Here is a 24,798-nt window from a genome sequence, read left to right as displayed (position 1 = left end):
GAATTCATCACCCACATTGGTGGTGCAGGCAGAGACCCTAAACTCTTTTTGAAAGTGTATTTATTTATTAGTGTCACAAGTAGGCTTACATTGACACTGCAATGAAGTTACTGTGAAAATCCCCTAGTCACCACACTCCAGCACCCGTTCGGGTACACTGAGGGAGAATTTAGCGCGGCCAACGTACCTAACCAGCATGTCATTCGGACTGCAGGAGGAAACCGGAGCAAACCCACGCAGACATGGGGGAGAACGTGCAAATTCTGCACAGACCCAAATCAAGAATCCAACCCGGGTCTCTGGCACTATGGAGCCTTCAACATTCCTCGGAGCGGAGAAGCTATGACATCTTCTCCAGAGCCTTCAACATGTCATTGATGAAGATGAACACCTCGCCAGGGCCATCCCCACACCCCCACTTCTTGCCTTCAAACAACTGCACAACCTCAAACAGACCATTATCCGCAGCAAACTACCCAGCCTTCAGGAGAACAGTGACCACAATACCACACAACCCTGCCACAGCAACCTCTGCAAGACATGCCGGATCATCGACACGGATACCATCATCTCACATGGGAACACCATCCACCAGGTACACGGTACATACTCTTGCAACTTGGCCAACGTTGTCTACCTGATACGCTGCAGGAAAGGGTGTTCTAAGGCATGGTACATTGGGGAGACCATGCAGACGCTACGACAACGGATGAATGAACATCGCTCGACAATCACCAGGCAAGACTGTTCCCTTCCTGTTGGGGAACACTTCAGCGGTCACAAGCATTCGGCCTCTGGTCTTCGGGTAAGCATTCTCCAAGGCAGCCTTCACGACACACGACAGTGCAGAGTCGCTGAGCAAAAACTGATAGCCAAGTTCCGCACGCAGGAGAACAGCCTAAACCAGGATCTTAGGTTCATGTCACACTATCTGTAACCCCCACAACTTGTCTGGGTTTGCAAAATCTCACTAACTGTCCTGTTTGGAGACAATACACATCTCTTTAACCTGTGCTTAACCCTCTCTCCACTCACATTGTCTGTACCTCTAAGACTTGATTACCTGTAAAGACTCACATTCTAACCGTTATTTTGTAAATTGAGTTTGTGCCTTTATATGCCCTGTTTGTGAACAGAACTCCCACTCCCCTGATGAAGGGTCAGCGCTCCGAAAGCTCGTGGCTTGTGCTACCAAATAAACCTGATGGACTTTAACCTGGTGTTGTGAGACTTCTTACTATGAGGCAGCAACGCTAACCACTGCGCCACCCCGGATTTACACCTTCGATGCTACAGGGCGTAGGAAGGTGGGATTGGAAACCTGGGTGCCCTCTGGCTGGACAAGATGGACCGAATGGCCTCTTTCTTGCTGTAACCTTTCTACATCGTGGCAAGGAGGACTCATTCTGCAATTGTGGTGTATTGGTTGTAACAAATATTCAATCATGTGGATGTTGGAAAAATCTGGAATGAAAGAAATTTGCTGTGTTAATGCGAGACTAATAAATAAAGGTTAATAAAAATGCTGGGGGGGAGAGAAATGCACATTTTCCATAACATGTATGCTATTGTTGTGTGAATATTAATTCAGAAGCCTGTTCACTCACCCAGAGTGAGATTGTAAGTGTGCACAAATGCAAAAAATGTTTAAAGATGAGGATATTAAATGCATGCGAGAACTGCTCTCGGTGCTTTTCAATGAGGCTCTCTCCTCCTGGCAGTGTAGTGCTGACGTTTGTGTATTGCAGAAAAGGGATTATATCTGCTATCAGTGTGGATTTAGCCCTGCCGGCTTGATGTTTGCAGCTCCTTGTTAGTGCAGCCACTGAAGGATTTCTACTGACCCTGCCTCACTGCTCATGGGGTAAAGGAGACAGAAAGAAGCTCCATCTGCACACACACACACACACCTCTCCCTCACTGAAGATCCCACTCCATTTCCCCCCAGCTGCCTCTCTCTCTCTTCCCCCCCACAAACCCCAGGACATGGGGGAAATTCCCAGCCTAGTGAAAATCGCCGTCTCCCTGAAAATCCAACCCGGGGACGGCCCGGTGTATTTCAAAGTGGACGGTCAGCGCTTCGGACAGAACCGGACCATCAAGCTGCTAACGGGAGCCAAGTACAAGGTCACCATCCTACTCAAACCGGGTGTGGTGTCCGCCAAGTGAGTAATGAGAAAAAGAGGGGGGGAGTTTACCCTGCTCTGTGTGTGTGTGTGTGTGTGTTGGGGGGTGTATTGGGACAAGTCTGGGCTATTATCAAATGTGGCTTTTGCTATTTATCCTGTAAATCTCCGGGACAACCTTGCTTTGAGGATTCCTGGGGCAATCTATCATTCTGAGCTTCCTGCAGAAAGGAGAAGATAATCTTTTCTCTCCTTATCGCATTATCAGCATCACCGCCCACTCCCCACTCCAGAAGTCTGATTTACCTCTTGATTCTTGTTTGATAACTGCAAGGTTGCAACGGTGACAATTCAAAGAAAAAAGCCACGCCACCTCCAGTAGATTTTTGTTTTAAAAGGCTTACCCCGCTGTATATTTGCATCAGTGGCTCTTGTGCTGCAGTCTGTGGCTGGCTCTTAACCAGCAGCAGGAGGTATAGGGCCGGTTGTAAAGCAGGCTGGAGGTGCTGAAAGGTATTGAGTAAAGGGGAACTGTGGACCCCTCGATGGGCGACCCACCGTTAGCTGCAACCAGACAGATCCCCTTCTCCCTTTCTCTCTCCAGCGCAGAACCTGCTTTTAATGCATTAAATATTTACTATTTTTGCCTGACAGATGTGTAATGTATAGCCTGGCCTGCAATCTATTCATTATTAACACTCTGCATAGGCCGACCTTCGATTGATCAGAATCATAGAATCCCTACAGTGCAGAGTGAGGCCATTCAGCCCATCGCAGTCCTCACTGACCGCAGTCCCACCCAGGCCCTATCCCCATGGCTCCATGCATTTACCCTGGCTCTAAGGGGCAAATTAGCACGGCCAATCCACCTAACCTGCACATCTTTGGGACTGTGGGAGTACCCGGAGAAAACCCACGCAGACACGGGAAGAATGTGCGAGCAGATAGTAAAAATGACAGACTCCAAAAATGTGCGTGTTAGGTTGATTGGCCATGCTAAATTATCCCTTAGTGTCGGGGGAACTGGCTAAGGTAAATGCATGGGGATAATTATAGGGATAGAGCCTGGGTGGGATTGTGGTCGATACAAACTCGATGGGCCGAACGACCTTCTTCTGCACTGTATGATTCTACGTAACCCAAGCTGGGAATCAAACCTGTGACCCTGCCGCTGTGAGGCAGCAGCGTTAACCCACTGTGCCGCCGTGCCTTTCCTCCAAAAATGCACAAGCTTCTCAAATCTTGCTTCTTCCGTTTGCTCACCCCCTTCCCCCCCCCCAACCCCTCCCCCCTCCCCCCTCCCCCCACCCCCCTCCCCCATGCCCTGTTGTGTGGTGGATAAACCACTGAAAAGGTCAGCGGATCATCAGCTGAAGGAGAGTCTTGTTTGATCTCAGGTCCATGATGATTGGGGCAGTGCCTGTTGCCCTGGAAGAGAAATCCAGGGACCCGCAGGTGGTGGATTACACTGGCATCTATGACACGGAAGGAGTGGCTCACACCAAAAGCGGGGAACGCCAACCCCTGCAGGTTCATATCCAGGTAAGAAACAGCAAGGTTTACAAGGCACCGAGCAGATTGTCTCTGATTTTAATCTTCCGACTTTTGTTAAATCCCGTTTGGAGATAGCGAGAGGAAGGAGATAATATTAAAGTGTTGAAATGAAGAGCAGGCGAGTGAACACACACACACACATTTTCATTCTGTGTTACATTGGGAATTGGGAATTGCTGAGCAACACAGCTATCTCCCTCGGGGGTTTTCTATTCCAAAGAATGCTGCATTTTCCATAAATTATTTTGCAAGATTCTGCATTATTGAAACAATAGTTCCCAATATTCTCCAAGACTATTGAATTCAGAGTTTAAAGAAAACAAAAATCTTTCTATAAATTAAAAGTTGCGTGGCAGAATATTAATTGCAGGCAGGATTGTGTTTTGGATCACTAGCCTTTTACTGTTGTTGTTTCCATAATGTGATCTTGAAGGGTGGCACAGTGGTTAGCACTGCTGCCTCTCAGCACCAGGGACCTGGGTTCAATTCCAGCCTTGGATCACTGTCTGTGTGGAGTTTGCACATTCTCTCCGTGTCTGTGCGGATTTCCTCCGGGTGCTCCGGTTTCCTCTCACAGTCCAAAGATGTGCGGGTTAGGTTGATTGGCCATGCTAAATTGCCCCTTAGTGTCAGGGAGATTAAGAGGATAAATATATGTCATGGGCGGCATGGTGGCTAGCACTGTTTCCTCACAGCACCAGGGATCTGGGTTTGATTACAGTCACGGGTCAGTGTCTGTGTGGAATTTGCATGTTCTCCCCGTGTCTGCAAGGGTTTCCTCCGGGTGCTCTGGTTTCCTCCCACGGTCCAAAGTTGTGCAGGCTAGATGGGTTGGGCATGCTACATTGTCCCTTAGTGTCCCAAGATGTGTAGATTAGGAGAATTGGTGGGGTTAGTATGTGGGGTTACAGGGATAGGGCCGGAGTGGGATGCTGTGTCACTACACACTCGATGGGTTGTAGGGATTCTATGATCAATGTTCCTATCCATGGTCAATCCTTTGTGTGGTGTGTTTTTAAAATTCTGCCAGGATGCCCCCTTCATAGAACCAGAACTGGGTCCTTCAGCACCTCCTCCATCAGAGAATCTAACAGGACATGGATAACCATGGACTTCCAGCGGATTTGTCCATAATTATGCTTGGCTAAAGACTACAGCGGCCTTCTGCGGACCAGGCAACTCTCCATAAGACCATAAAATGTAGGAGCAGAAATAGGCCATTTGGCCCATTGAGTCTGCTTTATCATTCAATTAGATCGTAACTGGTCTGGTATGATAATCGTCAGCTCCATTCTCCCCATGTCTGCATGGGTTTCCCTTGGGTGCTTTGGTTTCCTCCCACAGTCCGAAATTGTGCATTTTAGGTGGATTAGCCGTTCTAAATTGCCCCTTAGTGTCCCAAGATGTGTAGGTTAGGACAGTTACTAGGGTAAATGCATGGGAACTGATCCACTTCAGATCAGCCATGATCTTATTGAATGGCGGGGCAGGCTCGAAGGGCTAGGTGGCCTACTCCTGCTCCTATTTCTTATGTTATGGGGATAGGAATGGACCTGGGGATGATGCAGACTCGATGGGCTGAAAGGCCTCCTTTCTGCACTATAAAGATTCTATGAACCTTTGATTCCCTTACTGATTAAAAATCTGTCTGTCTCAGCCTTGAACATACTTAGCAACACTTTGCGGTAAAGAATTCCACACATTCACTACCCTCTGAGAGAAGAAATTCCTCCTCATCTTTGCTTTGTAAGGGTGACCCCCTCACTCTGAGATTATGCTGGCTAGTCCTAAATTCTTCCACAAGGGGGACCAACCTCTCAGCATCTACCCTATCAAGTCCCTCTAGAATCCTATATCTCTCAATAAGGTCACCTCTCATTCTTCTAAACTCCAGTGAGTACAGGCCCACCTGCTCAACCTCTCTTCATAAGAAAATCCCTCCATACCCCGGATCAACCTAGTGAACCTTCTCTGGACTGCCTCCATTGCCAGTATATCTTTCCTTAGATAAGGGGACCAAAACTGTTCACAGTATTCTAGATGTGGTCTAACTAGTGCCTTGTATAGTTTTACCAAGACTTTCCTATATTTATACTCCATTCCTTTTGAAATAAAGGCCAACATTCCCTATAACCTGCTGAAATTGCAGGCTAGCTTTTTGTGATTATGCACAAGGACCCCAAATCCCCTTGTGCTGCAACTTTCTGCAGTCTTTCTCCATTTAAATAATATTCAGCTCCTGTACTCTTCCTACCAAAGTGCATAACTTCACATTTTGCTGCATTAGATTCCATCTGTCAAGTTTTTGCCTGCTCACTTTACCTGGCTGTATCTTTCTTTGTGCCAGTTTCACCACTTCCTTCCCACCTATTTTTGTGTTGTCTGCAAACTCGGCAATAGTGTATTCACTGCCCTCATCCAAGTCTTTCATATATATTGTAAATAATTGTGATGTTGGCACTGATCTCTATGCACCCCACTAGTTACAGGTTACCATCCTGAAAATGCCCCTCTTATCCCAACTCTATCAGTTAGCCAATCCTCTAACCATGCTAATATACTACCCCTAACACCATGGGTTCTTATCTTATTTAGTACCTTGTGTGCAGTACTTTCTCAAACTTATTTTTGCAAATCAAAGTGCATTGCATCTACTGTTTCTCTTTATCTATCCTGCTCGTTACCACTTCAAATAAGTTTGTCAGGCATGATTTCCCCTGAATCTGCTTGATTATATTGTGTACTCTAACATTTTCCCAATGAGTTGTTAAACTAACTGGCCTCCAGTTGCCTGTTTTTTTCATCTCCCTCTCTTTTTGAATAAGGGCGTTACATTGGCAGTTTTCCAATCCTCTGGGATTTTTCCAGAATTTAAGAATCTTTGGAAGAATACTACCAATGCATCGACCAACTCTGTAGCTACTGCCTTTATAACCCATGGATGCAACCCCTCAGGCCAAGGGACTTTTCATGTTTCAGCCCCATTAATTTCCCGAGTACTAATTCTCTAGTCAGTTATTGTATTTATTTCCTCCCAATCCCTCTTTTTGCCCCTTGATTATTTAATATTTTTGGAATGTCATAAGTGTTTTCCACCATGAAAGTCAACACAACATATTTATTTAACCTCTCTGCCATTTCCTGGTTCCCCATTATTATCTCTCCTGTCTCATTCTGTAAGGGGCCTGTGTTCACTTTGGCCTCCCTCTTTTTTATATATTTAAAGAAGCCCTTACTGTCCATTTTCACATTTCCAGCTAGTTGACACTCATAGTTTATCTTTTTTGGGTCATCTGTTGTTGGTTTTTAAAACTTGCCCAATCCTCTGACTTAGCTATAGAACAAAGAGATCTAGGGGTACATGTTCATAGTTCCTTGAAAGTGGAGTCACAGGTGGACAGAGTGGTGAAGAAGGCATTCAGCATGCTTAGTTTCATTGGTCAGAACATTGAATACAGGAGCTGGGACGTATTGTACAAGACGTTGGTAAGGCCACACGTGGAATGCTGTGTACAGTTCTGGTCACCCTATTATAGAAAGGATATTATTAAACTAGAAAGAGTGCGGAAAAGATTTACGAGGATGCTACCGGGACTTGATGGTTTGAATTATAAGGAGGCTGGATAAACTGGGACCTTTTTCCCCCTGGAGATCTTATAGAGGCCTATAAAATAATGAGGGGCATAGGTCAGCTAGTCAACATCTTTTCCCAAAGGTAGGGGAGTTTAAAACTAGAGAGCATAGGTTTAAGGTGAGAGGGAGAGATACAAAACAGCCCAGATGGGCAGTTTTTTTTGACACACTGAGTGGTGAGTGTCTGGAACAAGCTGCCAGAGATAGTAGTAGGGACAGGTGCAATTTTGTCTTTTAAGAAGCATTTAGACAGTTACAAAGGTAAGATGGGTGTAAAGAGGTAGGGGCCAAACTTGGGCAATTGGGACTAGCTTAGTGATCAAAAACAAAGGACAGCATGGACAGGCTGGGCCGAAGGGCCTGTTTCTATGCTGAAAACCCTTATGACTATATAATGAGTTTTATCACATTGTATGTTTCTCGTTCATTTTAGTTAATTTACCTCAACTTCCTTGGGTAACCATGGTTGATTCATCCCCTTCCTGAAATCCTCCTTCCTCACTGGGACATATCTTGATTGTGCATCATGAACTAATTTCATAAACGTCTGCCATTGCTGATCAATGTTTTTCTGCTAAATTCCTTTTTCCAGCCAATTCTGCCCTCATTCCTCTGTAATTACCCCTTTAAAGTGTTTCAGGCCCAAGATTCCCACTCTCGAATTGAATGCTAAATTCTACCATGTTATGGTCACTATTTCCTAGGGCATCTTTTACTCTGAGATTGTTTACTAATCATTACATATTACCAGACCCAAAATAGCCTGATCCCTGCTTGGATCCACAGCGTTTGTTCTAGGCAGCGATCCTGAATACATTCTCTGAATTATTTCTTTTGGCTATCTCTGTCACTTTGATTTTTCCCAATCCACTTCAAGACTAAAGTCACCCATAATTAACGTACTGCCTTTTTTAACCTGTCCCCATTATCTCCTGATTTATTTTCCACCCTAAAGAACAGCTACGGTTCGGGTACCGTATACTACGGTAGTATTGTATACTAGTGATATACTACTCCCATCAGTGTCTTCTTCCCCTTGTTATTTCTTACCTCTACCCATACAGATTCTCCCAGTCTTACTACCTGCTGTCAGGTATATTGGAGGAATTTACAGGCTGATAATCAACAGGTTTGGCCAGGTTTCGAACACACCTCCCATGTCCTGTAGCGGGACTTGAACCTGGAGCTCCTGGCCCACTGTGCCGCAAAGACCTCCTCATGCCATTCACAGCACTGTGATACAAATTGACAAAAGAGCACCTGAAGCAATCCAGCATCAATGTTGTTGGTTAAAGAAGATTAGATTGAAGTTTTAAAGTTTATTTATTAGTGTCACAAGTAGGCTTACATTAACACTGCAATGAAGTTACTGTGAAAATCCTCTTGTCGCCATACTCCAGTGCCTGTTCAGGTACCGGTAACGTCGCTCAAACAGATTATCTGGTATTGCTGTGTGTGTGGAATTAGCTGTGCGCGTACTGGCTGTTGTGTTTCTGAAATTTAAACAGTGCCTACGCTTGCAAAGTACTTTATTGGCTGCAAAGTGGGTGGTTATGAAAGTTGCTGTACAAAGTCTTCCTTTCTTATCACTAAAGGGCGGCACAGTGACACAGTGGTCAGCACTGCTGCCTCACAACGCCAAGGACCATGGTTCGATTCCCGGCTTGGGTCACTGTCTGTGCGGAGTCTGCACATTCTCCCTGTATCTGCGTGTGTTTTCTCCAGGGGGGAGGGTGCTCCGGTTTCCTCCCACAATCAAAAGATGTGTGGGTTAGGCTGATTGACCATGCTAAGTTGACCCTAGTGTTGGGGGTCTAGCGAGGTAAGTATGTGGGGATAGCGGCTGGGTGGGATTGTGGTCAGTGCAGACTCAATGGGCCGAAAGGCCTCCTTCTGTAGGAGTTCTATGAAAAATTGATACACTGAGGGAGAAGTTAACATGGCCAATGCACCTAACCCGCATGTCTTTCGGAGGAAACCCATGCAGTCACGGGGAGAATGTGCAAACTCTGCACAGATAGTGACCCAAGCCAGCAGTCGCACCCAGCTCCCTGGCATTGTGAGGCAGCAGTGCTAACCGTTGTGTCATAGTGCCTCCCTTTAGGGATACAGAAAGCAAAACTTATATTCGTATAGCAACTTTCACAACCTCCCACTCTGCAACCAATGAAATACTTTGCAAGTGTAGGCACTGTTCAAATTTCAGAAACAAAACAGCCAGTATGCGCACAGCTAACTGCACACACACAGCAATATGAGCACAACCAGATGATCTGTTTTAGCGGCACAGTGGGTTAGCACCGCTGCCTCACAGTGCCGGGGAGCCGGGGTTAATGCCCAGCCTCGGGTTGCTGTCTGTGTGGAATTTGCACATTCTCCTCATGTCTGCATGGGTTTCCTCCGGGGGCTCCGGGTTTCCTCCCACAGTCCAAAAATGGTGCAGGTTAGTTGGATTGATCGTGCAAAATTGACGCTGAGTGTCAGGGGGGATTAGAAGGGTGAATACATAGGGTTGCGGGGTTAGGGGACAGGTGGGATTGTGGTGAACATAAGAACATAAGAAATAGGAGCAGGAGTAGGCCATCTAGCCCTTCGAGCCTGCCCCGCCATTCAATAAGATCATGGCTGATCTGTCGTGGCTCAGTTCCACATTCCCGCCCTCTCCCCATAACCCTTAATCCCCTCTCTCATCAAAAACCCATCAACCCGTGTCTTAAAAATATTTAGCGAGGCAGCGTCCACCACTTCAACAGGCAGAGAATTCCAGAGATTCACCACCCTTTGAGTGAAGAAGTTCCTCCTCAACTCCGTTCTAAACCGCCCCCCCCTCTATCTTGAGGCTGTGCCCCCTAGTCCTATTATCCTTTCTGAGCGGGTCCATCTCTATCCTATCCATCCCATTCATCATCTTATACGTCTCAATGAGATCTCCTCTCATCCTTCTAAACTCTAACGAGTACAAGCCTCGTTTATTCAGCCTCTCCTCATAGCTCAACTCCCTCAACTCCGGCATCAGCCTAGTAAACCTCCTCTGCACTCCCTCCAAGGCCAAAATATCCTTGCGTAAGTACGGCGCCCAAAACTGCACACAGTACTCCAGCTGCGGCCTCACCAATGCCCTATACAGCCGCAGCAAGACCTCCCTACCGAATGGCACTGTAGGGATTTTATGATTCTTTCAACTAATTGAACACTCCATCCAGCCCATTATTTTAAACAGATGATGGTGAAAGGAGTTCATAGGACAGTGTAAAAGAGAGAGAGAGGGCGGGTGGGGGAGAAACCATTATCTCTGATCGAGGGGCAGAATTTTCCTGTCCCTCCTGCCGCGGGAATCGTAGATAGCGGCACACGGATCATGCAAAGGCCCATTGACCTCGAGTGGGGTTTTCCTGCACTGGGATGAGCGTAGCCCAAAAACAGGTATAATTTTAAAATTATAGCCAGGCCTTTCAAGGATGAGATCAAGAAGCACTTCTTCAAACAAAGAGTAGTAGAAATCTGAAACTATCTCCTCCAAAAACTGTTGAGGCTTGCGGTCAGCTGCAACTTTTCAAAGCTGAGATTGATGGATTTTTGTTAAACAAGGCATTTAAAGGGTTGTGGAATCAAGTAGATTGAGTTCTGTATAAGCCACGATCTAATTGAGTGGCAGAACAAGTCCAAGGGGTCAAATGGCCTCCTCTTCATCTTTTGTTCCTGAACCATGTATAACCTTCGCTGCAACAAACTTGACTCAATTAATTCAATCCTTGGGGGAAATAAATAGCAAAAGATAAAACCGTCAGAATATGTAGCTCTGCAGTACTGGAGTGGCTCGGTGGCACAGTGGTTAGCACTGCTGCCTCACAGCGCGAGGGATCCGGGTTCGATTCCTGGCTTGGGTCACTGTCTGTGTGGAGTTCGCACTTCTCCCTTTGTCTGCGCGTGCTCTGCTTTTCCTCCCACAGTCCAAAGATGTGCAGGTTAGGTGGATTGGCAATGCTAAAATTGCCCCTTAGTGCCAGAAGGACTAGCTAGGATAAATGCCTGGGGTTATGGGAATAGGGTCTGAGTGGGATTGTGGTCGGTGCAGACTCGATCAGCTGAATAGACTCCTTCTGCACTGTACAAATTCTGTAATTATTTCTTGAACTTTGAAGACAATTGAACAAAAACTCCAAGATACCGAGTGGGGAGGCCATCCAGTCAATTCTATGAGTCCATGGCTGAATTGAGGCCTGGCTCCAAATGCCCACTTTTTCCCCAAACTCCCTTGGCAAACAAAAATCTGTCAGTCTCCGTTTCAAAATGAACAGTTGACCAAGCAGGAGAGAGATCCTGAATGCAGAACGTGACTGCTGGTTTTGTAAACCTGACCAGTGGGGTGATGCGCGAGGATTTTAGGCATTGCCTGTTTTTTTTTTCACTGCTGAGGCTGAAAGCACAGTAAACTGGCTGCTTTCTGAGTCATTGTGGAAGGAAGCAGGACAACGTATTTATGTTATTATAGTACGCTGAGGTAAAGCTTTAAACGTAGCTGAGGGAGCTGCTAATCTGGAATAACTCCTCGGGAGGCGGAAGTCCCGTCATCAAAATTCCTTTATTGGCAAGATCCAACAAGACTGTACAGAGTGTTCTCAGTGAGCTGTCTATGTCCGGAGTGCCAGAGGAACTGCCACTCCTGTGTAAGTACAGAACATGGGGCTCCCTGATTGGACCATCAATTTGGCCCTTAGTCAGAGAGCTCATATTCAAGCAGGCCGACCAATACTGCCTGACTGAAATCGTTACAGAATCATAGATCATTGAATCCCAACAGTGCAAAAGAAGGCCATTCAGCCCATCAAGTCTGTGCCGGCAGCAGTCCCACCCAGGCCCTATCCCCATAACCCCACGTATTCACCCTGCTAATTGCCCTGTCACTAAGAGGCACCTAACCTGCACATCTTTGGAGTGTGGGAGGAAACCGGAGGACACCCACGGAGACATGGGGAGGATGTGCATGTTCCACACACAGCCTAGGCTTATAGAATCCCACAGTACAGAAGAAGGCCTTTTGCTCGTGAGTCTGCAATCGTGCAGGGCACTGGGGGAGATAGTTATCTGATGCAATTTCTTCCCTGAGCCTTTGAGATTTATTTTTTTTTATATGTCACTGCAGATGGATTTATGTGACAGTGGTTGTCACAATGAGGGATTCAGATTGCTGCAAGTCACTGAAACTGTAGGCACAATGAGACGACACGCTGCCAGGGTAGAGTCTGCACAAGGGGATGTCTGCATTTGTGTTCGGTTGGCATCACACTGCAGGATTTAGATTGAAAAATGTGTAAATATCGCTGTTATTGTCTGCTGCAGTGGGAATATTCCAACAGCTTTGAGACATTTCCTTTATTTTTGACAGTATTTTTTTTTGGTGGGGAGGAGATACACTCCTTCCATTTTGCACAGCAGACTGTCTGGGATTACAAACCAGTGCGGCAAATAAAATGATGGTCTTGGCATTGCCTACTGCTGAACATTGCCAGTGTTAGACTCCAATGTCATTTGCATAATTTACATTTCTTTATGCTGCAGTGTAAATAGGAATAAGAAAACTCATTGTGTGAAATCAAAATTTAAATAGGTTTGCGGAGGAGCAGGCTTCCATCAAATTAATTTTAAATCAAACGGCCTATTGCAGTGGAAAAGATTTCTTTTCATTTCATTTCATAGAATCATAGATTCCTACAGTGCAGAAGGAGGCCATTCGGCCCATCAAGTCTGCACCCACCCAGGTCCTATCCCCATAACCCCATACACTTACCCTAACTAGTCCCCCTGATACGAGATATTATAGAAACACTACAGTACTGAAGGAGGCCATTTGGCCCATCGAGTCTGCACCGACAACAATCCCATCCTATCCCCAGCACCCCACAGACTGCTAATCCCTCTAACCTACGCTTCCCGGGATACTAAGGGGCAATTGAGCATGGCCAATCAGCCTAACCCGCACATCTTTGTACTGTGTGAGGAAACTGGAGAACCCAGAGGAAACCCACACAGACACGGAGAGAATGTGCAAACTCCACACAAACAGTGACCCAAACTGGGAATCAAACCCAGGCCTCTGGAGCTGTGAGGCAGCAGTGCTAACCACCGTGCCACTGTGCCACCCAGTAAGGGGCAATTTAGTATGGCCAATCCTCCCACAGTCCGAAGCTGCGCAGGTTAGGTGCATTGGCCATGCTAAATCCTCCCTCCAGTGCATCCAAACAGGTGCCAGAGTGTGGCGACTGGGGGATTTTTCACATAACTTCATTGCAATGTTAATGTAAGCCTACTTGTAACTAACATATAAATAAGCTTTATCTTTCGGACTGTGGGAGAAAACCGGAGCAGCTGGAGGAAACCCATGCAGACACTGGGAGAATGTGCAGACTCCACACAGACAGTGATCCAAGCTGGGAATCGAACCTGAGTCCCTGACGCTGCGAGGCAGCAGTGCTAACCACTGTGCCACCGAGTAGATGGTGCCAGCATTAGGCAATATCAGATTAAGCGTTGCGAGATTGAATGGAGAGTAGCAATGTGTCTCGTCCCCAACCTCAAGAAAATATCCCCCAATGAATCAGCATTTTCCGCATCAGCCTGTGTCCCGTTTCTTTGAGTAACATTGCTAACTCATTGCAAAATCTGGGGCTGTTTATTGGACTGAAGAAACTGTGTTTGCAGTGATGGTGCAACACCACACAGGACTTTAGAACCATCAAACAAAAGATAATTTTATCTCATTGGACTGAGTTGAACTGAGCTCACAGAGATTGTAGAGTTATGAAGACCATATCTGATATTGGTCTCCTTATTTATGGAAAGATATAAATACCTTAGAACCAGTTCAGATAAGGTTTACTAGAGTAATACATAAGAAATAGGAGCAGGAGTAGGCCATCTAGCCCTTCGAGCCTGCCCCGCCATTCAATAAGATCATGGCTGATCTGTTGTGGCTCAGTTCCACTTTCCCGCCCTCTCCCCATGACCCTTAATCCCCTCTCTTATCAAGAACCCATCAACCCGCTTCTTAAAAATATTTAGCGAGGCAGCCTCCACCACTTCAACGGGCAGAGAATTCCAGAGATTCACCACCCTTTGAGTGAAGAAGTTCCTCCTCAACTCCGTTCTAAACCGCCTCCCCTTTATCTTGAGGCTGTGCCCCCTAGTCCTACTGTCTTTTTTGAGCGGGAAGAGTATCTCCACCTCTATCCTTTCCATCCCATTCATCATCTTATACGTCTCAATGAGATCTCCCCTCATTCTTCTAAACTCTAACGAGTACAAGCCTAGTTTATTCAGCCTCTCCTCATAGCTCAATCCCCTCAACTCCGGTATCAGCCTAGTAAACCTCCTTTGCACTCCCTCCAGGGCCAAAATATCCTTGCACAGGTGCGGCGCCCAAAACTGCACACAGTACTCCAGCTGCGGCCTCACCAATGCCCTATACAGCTGCAGCAAGACCTCCCTACTTTTATATTCCAGGAATGAGTAGGCTGTCTTCTGAGGAAAGGTGGGAGAGGTTCGGTTTGTATCCATTAGAGTTTGGAAGAGTAAAAGATAATTTGATCAATACCTTCAAGATCCTGAGGGATATTGACAGGGTGGATGTGGAGAGGATGTTTCTTCTTGTGGGAGAATCTAGAACTAGGAGTCACCGTTTAAATATAACGGGAATGTCCACTTAAGATAGAGATGAGGAGAATTATTTTCTCTAAGAGAGTAGTGACTCTGTTAAGGGTGGCACAGTGGCACAGTGGTTAGCACTGCTGCCTCACAGCACCAGGGACCCGGGTTTCATTCCCAATTTCGGTCACTGTCTGTGTGGAGTTTGCACACTCTCCCCGTGTCTGCGTGGGTTTCCTCCGGGTGCTCCGGTTTCTTCCCACAGTCCGAAAGATGTGCTGATTAGATGCATTGACCATGCTAAATTCTCCCAAACAGGTGCCTGAGTGTGGCGACTAGGGGATTTTCACAGTAACTTCATTGCAGTGCCAATGTAAACCTATCTGTGACTAATAAATAAACTGCAAAAAGAAACTCTCTGGAACTCTCCCTGAGAAGGAATAGAGCAGAATCTTTGAATATTTTTAAGGCAGGGATAGATAAATCCTTGAGTATTGCGGGGGTGAAAGGTTAACAGGGGTTGGCAGGAACGTGAGTTGAAGTTACAATCAGACCAGCCGTGACGTTATTGAATGGTGGAGCAGGCACGAGGGGCCAAGTGGCCTCCACCTGCCCCGAATTTGTGTGTTCGTATGTAACCCATTGTCTCAGCAGATTCCAAGAGGGAGGCTTAACTCCTCCCTAGTTTATGAAGAGCCATTTATTCAACTGAACCCATTCGATTTGAGGAAGACGAAAAGCAGATAACGCTGAAAAATGTGAATCATTTACTTGGAAACAGTTGTATTTTCCTTTACTTTTATTTTAGTGAAATGTAAGTGTGGCAGTAAGGTGCCATGATGGTGCAGTGAACTATAAAACTACATCACATAAAACCCAGTATTCCATCCAATGGCCTCACTTATTTGGGAAGCTGCCTTTAATGCCTTATAAACTTGAATTTCCCCAATCCTCTTTGCTTGACCTTATCACCAAACATGGCCTAGTGATATCATCACTAGACTATTAATCCAGAACATCAGCTAATGATCTGGGGACCCGGTTCGAATCCTGCCACTTCAGATAGCGGAAATTGGATTCAATAAAAAAAATCCAGAATTAAGAACCTACTGATGAACTATGAAACCATTATCGATTGTCAGGAAAACTCATCTGGTTCACTAATGCCCTTTAGGGAAGGAAATCTGCCGTCCTGACCTCTCTGGCCTACATGTGACTCCAGAGCCACAGCAATGTGGTTGACTCTCAACTGCCCTCCAAGGGCAACCTGGGATGGGCAATAGATGCTGACCAACCAGTGATGCCCATATCCGCAAGACCATAAGACATAGGAGCAGAATTAGACCATTCGGCCCGTCGAGTCTGCTCTGCCATTCAATCATGGCTGATATTTTTCTCATCCCCATTCTCCTGCCTTTTCCCCATAATCCCTGATCCCCTTGTTAATCAAGAACCTGTTTATCTGTCTTCAAGACACTCAATGACCTGGCCTCCATAGCCTTGTGCAGCAAAGAGTTCCACAGATTCCCCACTCTCTAGCTGAAGAAATTCCTTCTCATCTCTGTTTTAAAGGATCGTCCCTTGAGGTCGTGTCCTCTGGTTCTAGCTTTTCCTACCAGTAGGAACATCCTCTCCACGTCCACTCTATCCAGTCTCCCATGAATGAATAAAACAAAACTATCTTAAACCAAAAGTTGCACTGCCAAATGTACTGACATTGAATTCCGTCTGTCCCGTTTTGTCTCTTTCACATTATCGTCAATGCTCGTGTGCAGTTTTCCTGGGTCCACAGAACTATTTACTACTGTCCCCAAATTAAAGGCCACTCCTTCTAACCTCATAATCCAAATAGTGATGTAGGCAGATTGATGTAAAGAAGATTGGCCTCAGAACAGAATCCTGTGGGATACTGCTATTCGATTATAACCACTCTCACAAACCGCCCATCCTATCCTCTGTCTATTTCCTCCTTTCCAAATGGTTTGGAATGGTGTTTGTACACTCTTTCCCCAGACCATTCGGTCCTCTCCGGTAGCTTCTAGTATGGTTGGGTGGGAATAGTTTTCTTCTATAATAAATAGCTGTGTAAAGTGAGTAAGCAGCATTTTATTCTTGCAAGAGGTTAATGATGGCGGGACTTCAGGATTGTGGTCTCTACGTTTCTGAGTTAAATAACAACAACTTGTCTTTATATAGCACCCTCGAAGTAGCAAATTATCCAATGATGTTTCACAGGAGTCTGATCTTATGATGTTATAATTAGACGGAATGATCCCAGAATGGAACCCTGGCTCAAAAAAGTCGTAACTTTTATTTTGTTTTTAGAAAACATAAAGGAACAGGATCATAGGACTGCTAATTAGTTTCAACAGTAAGAGAAAAGCATATATTGCACGTGGAAGGTTGGATTATGATACAATACTCATTTACTCCCTCCTTAGCTTTGCAAATAGACACAGATTTTAAGGTAACGCTGACTACAAAGTATATCCGAAATAGAAACATAGAATCTAGAAGCAGGAGAAGGCCGTTCGGCCCTTCGAGCCTGCTCCGCCATTCATTTTGATCTTGGCTGATCATTAAATTCAATCTCCTGATCCCGCCTTACCCCACCCGTATCCCTTGATCCCTGATGGCTGGGTTAAGTTGATTGACAATGCTAAATTGCATCAGGGGATTAGCATGTGGGATTACGAGAACAGGGCCTGAGCGGGATTGTGGTCAGTGCAGACTCGATGGGCTGAATGGCCTCCTTCTGAACTGGAGGGATTCTATGATTCTACGATCAGGAACGTTCTTTCCTAAGTTACAATGATCTCAGTAACATAGAAACTAGAAGCAGGAGTAGGCCATTCAGCCCTTTGAGCCTGCTCCACCATTCATCTTGGTCATGGCTGATCATCAAATTCAATATCCCGATCCCACCCAACTTATCCCTTGACCCCTTTAGCCCCAAGAGCATTTATTAAGTTCTTCTTGAAATCACACAACATTTCGGCCTCAACCACTTTCTGTGGTAGTGACTTCCATACATTCACCACCCCACCCTCTGGGGGAAGGAATTTCTCCTCACCTCGGTTCTGAAAGGTTCATCCTTATCCTCAAACTATGATGCATAGCTCCGGACTGTCCCGCCATCAGGAACATTCTTTCTTAAGTTACAACGGTCTCAGTAACACAAAGTCTCTTTAAAGACACAGGTTGGCTGTGGTCAGACACACTCCACTGTGAATGTCTGTGGCTTTCTCCTCAACATTCCTCCTCAAGTTGATTTTTATACCGTGAGCCACTTTGCCACAGTGAATTCCAGCTCCCACATGAGTCATTTCAAATTCCATGTTCAAAAATACACACTTTCAAACCTTTAAAACAACAATGCTTTCCATCAGCGGTTTGCATCAGGATCAGGTTTTCCAAGCTTTTAAACAGACCTTCTGCTTCACTTTTAACAAAAAAATCCAGGTTTTACAATTCCCCATTCAAGATTTCTTTCTCTTGACTGTTGTAGGAGATGGTTATTGCCTGAGAGTTATGTGATACAAATATTATTTGTTACTTATCAGTCCAAGCCAGAATGCAAAGATAAAATTTGTTTTCCAAACTGAGAGGCTGTCCTGGTGTGGAGATGCCGGTTTCACATCTGGAGGTGTCTGTTATGCTCCTCCTCATCTGAGCAGATCCTGTGTATACGGAGGTTTTGTCCGTAGGGGATGGACTCTTTAACGTGTTTAGGGTGGAAGCTGGAGAAGTGGAACATTGGGAGGTTATCCATGGGTTTGTGGTACAGTGAAGTGTTGAGGTGTCCATCCTTGATGGAGACGCGTGTGTCCAAGAATGCAACCGATTCCAGAGAGTAGTCCATGGTGAGTCTGATGGTGGGATGGAAATTGTTGATGTCATCGTATCGTTGTTTCAGTGATTGTTCACCATGAATCCAAAGGAAGAAAATGTCATCGCTGTATCTAGTGTATAGCGTCAGTTGTGAACACAGAACCCTACAGTGCAGAAACAGGCCCTTCGGCCCACCGAGTCTGCACCGACCACCATCCCACCCAGGCCCTAGCCCCATATCCCTACATATTATACCCACTAATCCCTCTAACCTACACATCCCAGGACACCAAGGGGCGATTTTAGCACGGTCAATCAACCTAACCTGCACATCTTTGGACTGCGGGAGGAAACCGGAGCACCCGGAGGAAACCCACGCAGACACGAGGAGAATGTGCAAGCTCCACACAGACAGCGACCCGAGCCGGGAATCGAACCCAGGTCCCTGGAGCTGTGAAGCAGCAGTGTTAATCGCTGTGCTACCGTGCCACTCACGGTAGGTCCTGTGCGGTGAAGAGGTCTTGTTCGGACTTGTGCATGAAGATGTTGGTGTGTTGAAGTGCAAGTTTGGTCCCCATGGCTGTTCTGTTCAGTAGTAACTATGAGTTAGTATGCGGTTAAAAATCTATTGCTCCTCATTAACAAGACATGACATTTTAGGGATTTTGACAGTGACATTGTGGGATAAACAAGAAAGCTGTCCCCATTCCGTGATTTCTAAAGATTGCTGTCTGTGCAGTAATTCTGGATTTCTGTGTTTAAATGCACATGTGCAGACTCCAGAAATTGCTGTGAGTTGTAATGCCAGTAAATCCTGGTATTACCATCACAAAAATCCAGGTCCATGATTAACACTGGCATGTGGACAGAAAGAAATGTTTGCCCACTCTAAGCGTAACAAGAGAAAAAGGAGATAGGGTTTGAAGGAACTTTGCACAAGGTCTCCTCCAGCATTGCAAGTGGCCACAACCATTACCCTTCCTGGCCTGTGTTACGGGGCGTTTGTTTGAAGAACGGTAAGGGGAGATTTGGTAGAAGTGTCCCAAATCTTGAGGGGTCTGGGCAGTGTTAGCTGGAGATGGAACTGTCCACACTCTCAAAATGAGCGAGAAGGAGATTTAAAATGATCGGTAAAAGGAGCAAAAGCATCATGAGCAAAACCTTTTTTCCACGCGGCGAGCGGTTAAAGTTTACAATTGGCTGCCTGGGAGTGTGGGTGAGGGAGTTAGGCTGTTAGTGGAAAAGGAAGAACGTGCAAGGTCCCCAGGAGGAGGTGGGGGGGAATACACTAAGTGAATTGTTCATTCTGAGAGCCAGTGCAGACACGATGGCCAGAACTCTACCACATCGCCCACCACGGAATTAGCACAGGCGAGGGTCTGGCAGCGGAAATCTCTGTTGATCTCGGGCGGGATTTCCAGTCTCATCTGAGCGAACCTGTAAAATCTCCCCCCCCCCCCCCCCCCCTCCTCCACGATGGGCCGAATAGCTTCCTTCTGCACTGTAACAGTCCTGTGGTTCTGTGATGCCAAGCACCTTTCCTTTCAGAAGGGGACTGGATGTGCAGACACGGTCGGCCAACAGGGAGTGGCAGGGTGGTTAGCACGGCTGCCTCACAGCGCCAGGGACCCGGGCTCAATTCCCGGCTTGGGTCACTGTCTGTGTGGAGTTTTCACGTTCTCCCCTGCGTCTGCATAGGTTTCCTCCCACAGTCCAGAGATGTGTGCATTAGGTGGATTTGCCACGCTAAATTGCCCCTTAGTGCCGGGGGGGGGCGCTAGCTAAGATAAATGCAAGGGGATATCGGGATAGGGCCTGGGTGGGATTGTGGTCAGGGCAGACTCGATGGGCCGAATGGCCTCCTTCTGCACTGTATGATTCTATTTTATGAAGTCCCTTCTCAAGCTCCTGTTGCAAGTTTTAACCACTTATTCCCCGGGGAAATGGGTGTGTCTGTGATATCCGGGTGACTTGTTTTGAGAACACGCCTGTCGTGGTTGAACAGTTTGCATATTGTGTGAAAGTTGTGAGATGAGTGCGAGTGGGTTTTCAACAAGGTGGCAATTAGATGTAGAAAACTAATGTCACAGTACAGAAGCTAAACATTTACTCAGAACCAGTGGTCAATGGGAGAAGCCATCGCGAGGTCACAGATACAGAATACCCGGGCTTCTCGGACAAGTTCTGGAGTTATCAGTAAAAACGGAACGGTTATAAATTTTCTTAGTCAGATTCCCCACTCTTCATTAGTTTAGAATTAACTTCATTTAGTGTCCACCTGTCAATACAAATCTTTGTCAGATATCTCAGCCAACTGCGTTGTACTTTCCAGCACAATGGTTTTCTCATTTGTCCATTAAAACCCGAACGTAACTCCCTTCCTGACTAAAGCTACTTTCCTGTTGGCTGGTTACAGTAGATGCTACCATAGGGGTCAAAGTGGAGGTTCCCACCAGCTCACTGCCAAGCTGAATAGCCATGTGTTCCTGTGTCCAGGGGCATATCTATTCTGTGTCTGGGCAGTGACTGAATCTATTCATTATGTTGCAGAATGTGTTCCCTCGTAAGAATCTTCCAGATATGTTGTCGGCTGGCTAATGGGTTCCCAGGACTTTGGCTCTCCACTATTTGCCTTTTCCCATCATGCCTTCTGATAATTTGCATTGAACAGTTACAGTAAAATACTTAAAATACGTTTAGAATATCGGCTTATATGTCTTAAAATCATAGCTCCTTGTTTAATTCTCTTGCTGCCTGAGCATGTGTGTGAGTTATCATCTAACTTTACTGTTAGCTCTGTAAGTGTACTGTTTAAAAGCTAAGAAAAATATAAAATTATCACTTTCAATGTGGAAGTGAGAAAATTGCATTATGGTTCACATGTTGACACCCCTGCTGAGAACAATAAATATCTTTTGGCAATCATTTGCAGGAAGCTAAGTTTTTTGTCAGTGACCAGCCATTACCACAATGGGGGATTTTACTACGCTGCCTGTCTACTGCCATCTCTATTGGGAAGTGTAAATAACCTCAGTTCAATAATGGTTTCAGTTGAGCAGGTGTTATGTCCCCTCAGTGCCATACACAACACCTGGAGGACCTTCTGCCACCTAGTGATAGAACAGGAACTCCAACCTCATGTGCCTGCACCAGGGCAACCAATATGTTTGACAAGGGAATGTGGGTGCCTACTCTGCATCTCTTTAAAGGCTAAATTTCTCTCCTCCCACCACACTCTTCACCCTGCACCACTCTCCCTGTTCCCTCCCCACACCATTCTTTCTGCATCCCCCCCCCCCCATACCAATTCAAACTGTGACTCTCTTTTTCTCTCCCCCTTTTCCCCTCTCCAGTTTGACAACATTGGCACCTTCGAGACGGTGTGGCAAGTGAAGTTCTACAACTATCACAAGCGCGACCACTGCCAGTGGGGAAACAGCTTTGGCAGCATTGAATATGAGTTCCCTCCCCACACCACTCTCTCTGTCCCCCAAACCACAATCTGCCCCATACTCTGTCTGCCCTGTACTCTGTCTGCTTCCCCCCCCCGTCTCCCTCTGGCTTCCCCCCCCCACTTCTCTCTGCTCCCCCCTCCTCTATGCGCCCCCCCCCCCCCACCCCCGACACCAATCTCTCTGTCATACCATTCTCCCTTCCTCCCCCACGTACTAGTTTTCGATGGTGTTAAGATTTCCAGTCTGGGATTTCTCAAAAGGATCTCACTGATTTAATCCTTGCATTCCTCTTAACGCTTACTGCCAAAACCAACACCTGATTATTGGATGGATGGAGATTCACTGAAGAAAGCTGACCCTCTCTCTTCTCTACCTGCCCAGAGGGAATGACCAGCTCATTGCCCCAGAGCAATATCGAGTGTGAAACACAGATAGGACTGATGCAGGTTTGTTCCACTCAGACTACAGATCCACACAAAAACCACTCAACGCAAAATGAAACATGTAAACGGTCCAGGACAGTGGCTTTTCTGATTCTGAGTCAGATACATTCAGCGAGGCAGGTGACATTAATTATTCAGGGAAAGACTGAGTCATTCAAATCATTCTGGTAAGGGCTGAGAATCTCAAAATCTGATTTGGCTTCGAGGTTAATATTCCGGTGAACCCCAATTCAAACTGTGACTCTCTTTTTCTCTCCCCCTTTTCCCCTCTCCAGTTTGACAACATTGGCACCTTTGAGACGGTGTGGCAAGTGAAGTTCTACAACTATCACAAGCGCGACCACTGCCAGTGGGGAAACAGCTTTGGCAGCATTGAATATGAGTGCAAACCCAATGAGACTCGCAGCCTGATGTGGATCAACAAGGAGATGTTTACCTAGGCTGCAGTGTTCCAGGATCTCCTTGTGAAACATCAGCAATGGACAGAATATAACTGTCTACACGCAAGAATAAAAAGACAAGCCTTAAGTGCAGACACAATTGGAATTGAAATTGCACAGTGCAATATTAGTAATGAAAGCATTAGAAGCTGGTATGAATGTGTTTGTCCTGATATTTTAATGTGGAAGTTAATCCAGTTATCTTGTAACAGTCAGGAGAATTTGATACAAATGCACTTGAGATACATTTGTTATTATTATTATCACACAAAACTGTTGTAACTCCAGTATCTGCACTGAGTGGATAAAATGTATACTTGGAGTTGGGTGTATCTTATTGTGAAGTTTTGGCAAACTGTCTGGACAAAACAAACAACATTTGATACAGCTACAGCGCTGATACAGCCACAGCCCTGTTGTGTGTGTATATAGAGGAAAGTATAAATAATTCCATATGGGCAGCTGTTTGAGTTACCATCGGGATTCTAGTTCCTGAACTTCCTGTTGTTTTGTTATGTGATAAATCGATTTAGCCCACCTCTGAGTGGGCACCAGTGATGGTGAGTTGTTGGAAGTGTCTAGTCAATGCAGGGTAAATTTGCACAGATTAGTTTGAATTGTGTACATTGTTCATTCATGTTTTTTACCTGGGTTTGAAGTTCTGTGTACTCAAGTGATGAATATTTTATGAATTATAAAGTGTTGCTGTGCTCTGTGGCAGTCTTTTTTTTGTTCAATAGTGCAATGTGCTAAGCTGTTTTGTATTGTGTTCTGGTTGTATTTGTGGGGGACGGGGAGTAATTCCCACAAAACAAGCTAGCTGTGGATAAACAATCTGCAAGAGAAACAATTCTTTCTGTATCAGCAATCCCATAAAAATTAAATCCTTCATTGAGAGCCCGAACTGGCCACTCAAAAAATCTCAGTGTGTCGCTTTATTTATTTTGGACAGGATGGAATGGAAAACAGTTTTTGGCTGAAGGTTTTTACCTCGATTTACCTTGCATTTTAAAGTAAAGTTTATTTATTAGTGTCACAAGTAAGGCTTACATTAACACTGCAATTAAGTTACAGTGAAATTCCCCTAGTTGCCACACTCCGGTGCCTGTTCGGGCAAATGCATCCATTCAGCACATTTTTAAGACTGTGGGAGGAAACTGGAGCACCCAGATGAAACCCATGCAGACACAGGGAGAACATGCAGACTCCGCACAGACAGTGACCCAAGCTGGGAGTCGAACCCGGGTCCCTGGCACTGTGAGTCAGCAGTGCCAACCACTGTGTCACCACGCTGCCCAAAAGTTTATTTATTAGTCGTAAGTAGGCTTACATTAACACTGCAATGAAGTTACTGTGAAAATCCCCTAGCCGCCACACTCTGGCAGCTGTTCGGGTACACTGAGTATTTAGCACGGCCAATGCACTTAACCAGCACGTCTTTCAGACTGTGGGAGGAAACTGGAGCACCCAGAGGAAATCCACGCAGACATGGGGAGAATATGCAAATTCCACACAGACAGTCACCCAAAACAGGAATCGAATGCGGGTCCTTGTCACTGTGAGACAGCAATGTGCCACTTCAGCCCAAGCGTCAGTTAATTACACATCACAGAAGGAGACCATTCAGCCCATTGGTGTATGTTAACTCTCTGGTAGAGCTAGCCAGTTAGTCACA

General features: G+C 45.9%; 1 protein-coding gene across 1 annotated transcript; it reads left to right on the top strand.

The window, feature by feature from the left end:
* The first annotated feature begins 1,751 nt into the window (after positions 1 to 1,751).
* On the top strand, positions 1,752 to 24,026 carry LOC145350516 (CB1 cannabinoid receptor-interacting protein 1-like). The gene is made up of 3 exons (XM_080199714.1): positions 1,752 to 2,165; positions 3,524 to 3,668; positions 22,959 to 24,026. Exons 1-3 carry the CDS (start codon positions 1,987 to 1,989, stop codon positions 23,121 to 23,123), a joined length of 489 nt encoding a protein of 162 aa, XP_080055840.1. The 5' UTR covers positions 1,752 to 1,986; the 3' UTR covers positions 23,124 to 24,026.
* Positions 24,027 to 24,798: the final 772 nt, after the last annotated feature.

This window comes from Carcharhinus amblyrhynchos, chromosome 12 (assembly GCF_965287045.1).
Source record: "Carcharhinus amblyrhynchos chromosome 12, sCarAmb.v2.hapA, whole genome shotgun sequence".
In the NCBI taxonomy this organism is placed as follows: domain Eukaryota; kingdom Metazoa; phylum Chordata; class Chondrichthyes; order Carcharhiniformes; family Carcharhinidae; genus Carcharhinus; species Carcharhinus amblyrhynchos.
Note: the sequence above shows the minus strand (reverse complement) of the source record. Positions and strands in the feature narration are given on the sequence as shown.